The sequence below is a fragment of the Humulus lupulus genome, chromosome 9 (assembly GCF_963169125.1).
Source record: "Humulus lupulus chromosome 9, drHumLupu1.1, whole genome shotgun sequence".
In the NCBI taxonomy this organism is placed as follows: Eukaryota; Viridiplantae; Streptophyta; class Magnoliopsida; order Rosales; family Cannabaceae; genus Humulus; species Humulus lupulus.
The window spans coordinates 42855540-42864378 of NC_084801.1; the positions used below are offsets into that span (position 1 = coordinate 42855540).

The following is an 8839-nucleotide window of genomic DNA, read 5'->3' on the forward strand; positions in this document are numbered from 1 at the left end:
TGATCAGGGACACTACGATTCAAGTCACCAAGAATCAAAAGATACTCGGCCACTTGGGGGGCATATAAGGCACGAGAGCGAAAGACACGCAAATGTTGTAATTTTTCAAAAGAAAAGATGTTAACATATACAAGATAGCAAACACTTTGTTTTCGCTATGAACCATCAACAGATAGTAAAAGGAGGTCAAAGCTAGTCTTGTTCGCCAAACTACGACAACATAAACGAGCAAAACTAAGAACCCAACTATGCACAACATAAATGAGTAGAACTAAAGGGGGTAAAAAACTATGTGATCATTGGAAGCCAAAAGATCCAAAGATATGTGAACATTGGAAGCTGAAAGATCCAAAGGGGGTAGAAAAAACATTTTGTTCACCCATGCAAACCTTTGCTAGGCGAACAGGAAAAGAAGAATGCCTAAATGCCACCAAAGATACCACATGAGAAACCTACTCACCCGCCACATGGAGAATTTTTTGCCCACTTTGAGCAAACCAATCAATTGCAAGTTGTCATTGTTAATAAGAAAGGAACATTATGTACTTAGCTCCTACTTGCCATAATAGAGAAAGACAATTTTTCATCTCGACCTTGAATAATGGGAATAATCGGACTCTCATTTGGTGTAAATGATGTTCTTCTTCCTTAAAGCTCTTGATTTATTGGGATACATACATTTAGTCGTGTATGAGAAGCAAATATGGACAGATAGATTCCTATACACTTCGGTGAATGGAGCCTAACTAGTTCGCAAGTGTAACTGGTTGCACCTTCCTAGCGATCACGTCGGACGAGTACCTGAAAAGACAAGAAAAGAATGAGGTTTTGTTTGCATATACACCATATGAGGCATGTTTGCCCGTAGTAGTCTATGATAAGCAGACAAGAATATAAAATAATGCTCGGGACCCAACAACACTCCGCAAAAGTCTAGTCACTCATTATAGTCAAGGTGGTGTCAACATGAAATAAAAAGAGTATTTGTTTGCCCAATGACTTAAAATGTGCGAACATAAATAAAAATGTGCTTAGAAAACGTGCAAGTCAATATATGCCCAATCATGTACCTATAGGGAAAACAAAGCTAGAAAGAAGTATGGAATCCATACCTCACCAAAGCAGAAAGTGACAACATTCTCATTCGCCAAGAGGAGAAAAAAAAGTGTTGTTTGCCCATAATCATGAGCAAGAAATGAAGAAGGGTAATATCAAAAGTATGTTTGCCCACAGTTATTCAAGAAAAACAAACAGCACCAAAAGAGACAACATAAATCATCTAAACAACAGCAAATGAGTCTACTCATTCGCATTTGTGATCAACATTCTCATTCACCAAGAGGAGGAGAAAAAAAAAAGGGTTGTTTGCCCATAAGCACGAGTAAGAAATGAACAAGGGTCATATCAAAAATATATTTGCCCACAGTTCTTCAAGAAAAACGAACAACAACAAAAAGGACAACATAAATCATCTAAACAACAACAAATGAGTCTACTTGTTCGCATTTGTGATTAAAAATCACGATGGACCTATTCATTTGGTCATATACCTAAATGGAGAACAAAAGCAAACAACGTCAACAAAATCACGATGGGAGGTCTAATCGCCCATGTGAGAGGTCTTGTTCATGGAAGTTCATCAATATGAAGTTTGTTCACTTATAAAAGTCTACACAAGGATTTGTGATTTTATAGGTTTGCCCAAGATTTGATTTATGGTAAGAATGGAATCAGGAAAGGGAGGTTTGTTCGCATATGTCATATCCATTCAACATTTTAGTTCTTCGGTCACCCATATTCATACAAAGAAAATGAACAAGTTTATAACTTTTGCTTGATCATTTTTCCTACATATAATGAAGTGAACAAGAAGCCAATTGAAGCAAATCAATAAGTGATGACCATCTTCAAGTTCATAAACACATTTGGCCAAAAACCTCATCGGGATACAAGCTTATTCGCTCACACCCCTAGGCTTTGGATACATACTGTAACGCCCTACTTCCTTAGAGCTGTTACTAAGTGAGTTTAAAACGTGCACTTAACTCGCTAATCGATGTTTTAGATCAAACAGTGTAACTAAGCCATAAACTGAGGATAAACTTTAGAAATAAACTCATTTCATTGAAAATCTTAAAAGTTTAATACTTGGGATCCCAAAATACAGTTTAGAAATATTTACAACATACAAACTGAATCAAGTCGACTAAACGACAAAATCTAGGGTTGTTTACAAACATCTCCCAAAATCCACCGACTGTGGCAGCCAGGCTGGCCAAACATGTACACGCCGCTTCATGCCTGCTACACACGTGGTTGGTTGGCTTTCTCCTTACCCTTACCTGCACCACAGAGCATCCGTGAGCCGAAGCCCAGCAAGAGAACCCACAAACAGATAACATATGCAACACATATATCAAGCATATAAACAGGCCACCAATGGGCTAAACACATACGGCCTAGCCTTCCCAGGCGTTTACCAAGGCCTGGGCTCACGGTCCACACCGTGAGGATATCCCAGGTATCCTTCTAGGGACTCGCCCTAGCAACTCGCACTCCACGTGCTCAACGCTGCTCCCGGCCCCTTGCCGTACTCGGCCTTGCACTCAATGTGCCTAACGCCGTTCCCGGCCCCCCTGCCGATCTCGGCCTACACCGTTCCCGACTCTTGCCGATCATTCACATAATAGCACTCATAGCATAATAAACAAGTACAGAATACTAACAGATACAGTCTAAGGGTCACGCCCTGCAATTCAAACATATTGGGCTCCGCCCTGCATACCAGTTCTATTCAAGCACATTGGGCTTAGCCCTGCATACAAGCTCTATGGGAACAAGGGTTTTCTTACCTTAGTCCCGAGCTCTCCGAGCACCGATGTCCCGAGCACAGTCCTCTAGCTCGAGCCTCGCCGAAACCCTAGTCACAACACAATAACCATATCCATCCATCAAGTTCTAATCCATTAAATAACTTCGAGCCATAACTCTAACCTTCGGGACCTTGAATTCGATCAATCCGGGTGATAAAATCCATCCCGAGCTTTAACCATTGAGTTCCCAAGCCTAAACACCCTTAAAAACACAAGATGGCACTAAGGGCCACGGCTAGCCTCAAAACAGAGGCTAGCATCTCACTGACACTCACACGAGCCGCGGCGCGCCCCTCCTAGGGCCGCGACCCTCACCACCGAACCCAGAATTTCCATCACTTTTCTTGCATTTTTCCTCAAGCTAACACACTTAAAACTTATCTAACAAGCCCAGATAATTAACACAAATCATTTCAGCTCAATAAGAACACTTAAACCCCATTGAATCCTACTCTAAAGCTCAACTAAAACACTTAAAACAGATCAAACTCAACCAACATGCAACTCTTACAAACCAGCAGCAAATTTAAGCATAATCCTATAATTAAAACTTACCCCTTGCTAAACTCAATCCTTGAAGTTGATCCTCAATCCCCAAGCTTCAAGCTCCTAAGTTTCCTCAGCCCAAATCCTTGCTTAAGCTAGCTTACACCAAATTCCCTTGAGTTGTTTCTTAGAGAGTGAAAGAGAGAGATAAGAATGGTGAGGAGCTAACCTTAGCTGAAAATAGAAGTATAAGTCGGTTCCCCAAAGCTTCTAATTAATTCTCCCTTTTTGTTTTATTCAGCTTAAGTCTATGTGGTTACCTCAAGACTCGAGGTACCAAAACGTCCCCGAGGGCAAAATGGTAAATTTCCCCAATATTCCCGCCTAGACATTCTATCCTCAAATATATCTCAAAATATTTATTTTCATGTCCCAATAACCCCATAACACCTAGTACCCAAATTACCCTTCGACTCGCCCCTAGTCCGAATCTCAACCCTGTTGTGACTTTCTGACTATCCGCTCACCAAGACTGTCTCGGACCGTGCTGCACAAACATATCTCACATATATAACATTTATCACATTTATACCCCTAATATCTAGACGGGGTCCGCATGCAGATTTAACTCAACTAAACATGCATCATAATCATACATTCATATAAATTCACATATAAGCATATTAAATCATTTATTGCCCTCTGGGCACACTAATCAAGGCCCTAAACCCGATTAGCAAATTCGGGTCGTTACACATATCTTACCTGGTGCTACTAGAGTTAGTAGAGGTAATGACAAGGAAATGATATGTTCGCCTAGGATTACATTTGTGAAGTGAATGGGATCAGACATAGGTTAGAAGCAACATGCAACATTCTGTTCACCTTAATCTATATATCATAAACTAATAGAGTGAATAAAGACAGTAAATGCATTTGTTTTCGTTTAAATATGGCTCATGTTCATCATAAATGAATTCCCACATACTGATCAATGACTCAGCTTTCCATCTAATCACTCCTACCTTACTCATGTGATGAAGAAACACACGACCTTGATGGAAAATAAGTCAATGCCCAGTCCATTTTCGATAGAAATCAACAATATATAGGATTTAAAATTTGCGATACTCAGAGGCCAATTCAATGATTATCATCAAGCTATGACTCTGAAAATAAAGATTCAAGAAAATATAAAGAACTACCATGACTCTTTTTAAGTTTCTTGAAGAGCCCTTATTCAATCATGCCTGAATGATTACAGAGAATAGCGAGCAAGTAGGTGGGGTTAGCGCATCACTTCTTCCTCGACAGTGTTCTTTCTTCCTCAGGAAACGTCAAGTTTTCTCCAGAACAACAATATTGACTGCAGGTTACTCTATCTTGCACCTATCCCTCTCCCTAGTGAGCAAAGAGACCCCTGACAATGGGCTTCAAAATTTGTAAAGAAATTGGCCCAATTACCCAATTGTTAGGCAATGCAACCAAAAGCCAGCTTAAAAAGTGTGGTCCAATTAGGACAGCCCAAAAGATTGGTATATTCCAATGAAAAACCCTTGAAGTCCACTAAAAGAGTGGGAAAGTGTAAAATTGCTTTTGAGACAATTAGAAGTTGTTGTTTTAATACTAGAGGAAATACCATTTGCGTAATGGTCACATGTGTGTATAACCAAAATGAATGGGGAAGTTGCAAAGCACGAAAACTTACTTACCCATTTTTTTTGACATAATGACATTCCAAAGAATATTAATGATTGGGATTTCAAACTTGGTCGATGTTTCCTTCATATAAAAATGATCAAGACCTGTAATAATCATGTTCTCACACATTAGGCATCTAAATGCTAATAGAAGAATCTTGGTCGTTCATTTATGTCTTTGTACTCTTGTTCGCTTAGAGAAGGTTATAACACGCTAACAGAGATACCTTACACACCCTTGTTAGTTTATTTCTGCTAGCACATGATATGCTACCAAACGCTAACAAGATTGGAAGCGGGAGATAGAATTATTATTTACACAAGATACAACCAAATCAACTTAATTATAATTGTGTAATATATTATTTTTGGGCCAAATTTAATAACTTACGCCCACAACTCAAATATAATACTTGTGTAATTAAAGCGAAGGAGGATTGTAGAACAACTAGCAATACGAATTTGCTAGAATATATGATTATTCAAACTTAAATATCAATAAAAGTGACTAGGTGAACATAAGTCATTTTTTTTTAACGAGTCTCTATAAAATGTTGTGTTATATAATTTTCTCATATGTTTATTCATGAATCCTTGCTGAAATCTTTTGGGTTGACAAAAAAATTGTATTAACATACTTGTTATGTTTTTTTTTTATTTCAAAAAATATTTTATTTCCATCTCCAGATAAAAATATGCAGGCAGGTTTGAAAAATAATTCAAATCCTATATTGACATTTACTGCAACTTTATTTGTACCAAAATGATAATAACATCAAATTTAATTTGAATATCACAAGCATTTTTCATATATATTAGTTATCACTATCCAAATATAAAATCCCAAACGATGTCCTATTATATAAGTACACAATTGTATAGCTGAATAGTTTTCTCAACAACATACGTGGAAACCACACGAAAAGAAAAATATATATACATATATATATATATATATATAATAGAATCCTTTTATCCACAAATAGCCTAAGTAGTAATAATAGTAAGGATAGATAAAGAGAAAATCCAAGTATCACACAACAAAACAAGCCTCAACCAATGAACACCATCCAACTAAGCCTTCTACCTTATCCAACTCCCTTCGTGGCTTCACCACCACCAATCTCAGCTTCCATAGAATCTAAAACCCTTCTCTCCACACACACTCCCCTCCAAATATTCTTTCTTCCCTTCACTTTCTTGAGAAAATTCCCGAGAAAAATAAACTTTCATTCAGTATCGATCGTTCGATATAACCGGGGTTGTGATTAAGTAATTAAACAAACAAACAAAAAGAAAGAAAATGTCTCTCACAATCCCCACTAACCTCTCAAAGTCCATGCTCAAGCCGAGGCTGAGCAACACACCGAAGTTGCAGCAGAGATCCAGCTTCGTCGTCTGCTCCGCCGCGCAGCCAGAGAAGAGTTCTTCCTCTGCCGGAGAGAGCCAGCTAAAGGCCTTCTCGGCTGCTCTAGCGCTGTCCTCCATCTTAATCTCCGCGGCGCCGATGCCAGCCGCCGCCGACATCGCGGGACTGACGCCGTGCAAGGACTCGAAGCAGTTCGCAAAGCGCGAGAAGCAACAGATCAAGAAGCTTGAGTCGTCACTGAAGCTGTACGCGCCGGACTCTGCTCCCGCTCTGGCGATCAACGCGACGATCGAGAAGACGAAGAGGCGGTTCGACTTCTACGGAAAGTCGGGGCTGTTGTGTGGGTCCGATGGGCTGCCGCACCTGATCGTGAGCGGTGACCAGAGGCATTGGGGTGAGTTCATCACACCTGGATTGCTGTTCTTGTACATCGCCGGTTGGATTGGGTGGGTCGGACGAAGCTACCTGATCGCCATTAGAGGAGATAAGAAACCTACGCAGAAGGAGATTATCATTGATGTGCCTTTGGCCACAAGCTTGGTGTTCAGAGGGTTCAGTTGGCCTGTTGCTGCTTACAGAGAGCTCGTCAATGGTGAACTCATTGCCAAGGACGTCTAAGCCAAACCACCACTCAAAATTCGCCTCTTTGTAAGAAACATTTATTTATTTTTGTATTTTCTTTATCTTATTTTATTACATTTAAAATTGTTATTAAACTTTTAATTTTACCTATGCTACTATTTTAAAAATAAAAAAAATGTTCTTGTTCATTTATGAGTGGAGTATATATAAATATATATCATTCAATAGAATTAGTTTTATTTGAATATGCTTTTTTTTTCTTATCAAAGGATTTAGTGGGTTACACTATTTTGTAATTAAAAAAATAAACATTATAATGAAAAAAATATGTATATTAATGATCACTTTCTCATTTTTCATAATTGTGAACTAATTTTTTTTTTCAATTTTGTATCATAAAGACATAAGTAACTTAAAAATAACAAAGATTTCCCATTGATTCTTGTGCTCATTCCGGATTAACAAACAGTTTTATTTATAGTTTCACTATTTATATTATTTCTGTGTGTAAATTATTGTGCAATGATATTAATTTGTTGATAATTTATTTTATTTGTTAATTTTTTTTTTTTTTTTAAACAACAGGTATGAGATGGAATACCAAGGAGAGGAGAGTGATTATGATTGAGTTGGGAGTAATTTGGCGAATGTATTTTTTTCAAGGAAAAAAAGAAAAAGAAAGTTAGAAGTATATGTTTGAGGTGTGGATGGGAAGTGGGTGTGAGTACATTTCTTGTATCTAATTGTAAAATTTTTGTTGTATGTACCAATGGTTGCACCAAATACCGTAACTTATTATTATTATTATTTTTAGCTTCTCTTTATTTATTTTTATCCATTCCCTACAAACTTTTTACAATGCCCTACTATTTATAAAGATTATTTTTCCTATTGAATCTAAACTATTTTTCAAGAAAATAACACTATAATATTGGATATTTAATTTTATAGGGAAGAAGAAATTCAAGATTATCACTTAAGTGCTCAAAATGCATACAAAAAGACCTACTATTACAAAGAAAGAAAATCACAATTATATAGATGATCACTTAAGTGCTCAAAATGCATACTAATAGACCTACTATTACAAACACAATTATAAAGATTATCACTTAAGAAATCTGTGTCCAAAAATTCTATTTTCTCTCATATAAGATTTTTTTCGGAAATAATATCTAGGAAATGAGCATTGTGATTGTTCAAGCCACATTCTGCATAAGATTTCTAAGAAAAGAAGAAGCAAGTAAAAAGATACTCTATAGGATTGTGTTGTTATAATTTTTATCGGGACTAATATAATTGGTAGTATACAAAGATAATTGTATATTTGTATGCATGATATAGTGCATATTGTTTAGTTAAGACTATAATGGGATGATTTAGTAAACTAATTATACTTGAGGCACATGGATGCACCCAACTTGATCGCTAATTAGCCTATTGGGTTAGGATCCACGCTTAGACCAAAATATCATTTTAGTGCTCAATAATATTGTTTATTTATTTATTTATATAATTGATTGAGATAATATGTTAAATTAATTTTCTTAATTTACCCACAGAAGTTATGTTAATTAATTTAATAGTTTTATCATAAAGTTTATTTAGATAGAAATATCAAACCTTAATTTATCCCAAATAATTTGTTTGAATAATCTATCATCATGTACATCCAATTTTATTAAATTAAAAATTTAGCCCACTGACAATTTTTGTTTAATAAAATTTCATCATTCAGCATGTTATACATTGGTAAAACATGACTTCATTAAGCCTCAATCTTTAAAAATCTAAGTTTGTAATCCTATTCATGAAGTTTCTTCATCCTC

General features: G+C 36.7%; 1 protein-coding gene and 1 long non-coding RNA gene across 2 annotated transcripts; one reads left to right on the forward strand and one right to left on the reverse strand.

Annotated features, from left to right (window-relative positions):
* Positions 1 to 2098: 2098 nt before the first annotated feature.
* On the reverse strand, positions 2099 to 6107 carry LOC133800609 (uncharacterized). Its single transcript, XR_009876545.1, has 2 exons — positions 4565 to 6107; positions 2099 to 2342 (listed from the first exon to the last, which is right to left on the reverse strand). It is a non-coding gene; the product is annotated as an uncharacterized LOC133800609 (long non-coding RNA).
* Positions 6108 to 6221: 114 nt separating this feature from the next.
* LOC133800608 (photosystem I reaction center subunit III, chloroplastic) lies at positions 6222 to 7823 on the forward strand. Its single transcript, XM_062238609.1, has 2 exons — positions 6222 to 7076; positions 7596 to 7823. The coding sequence occupies exon 1, from the start codon at positions 6363 to 6365 to the stop codon at positions 7044 to 7046; it is 684 nt and encodes a 227-aa protein (XP_062094593.1). The 5' UTR covers positions 6222 to 6362; the 3' UTR covers positions 7047 to 7076; positions 7596 to 7823.
* Positions 7824 to 8839: the final 1016 nt, after the last annotated feature.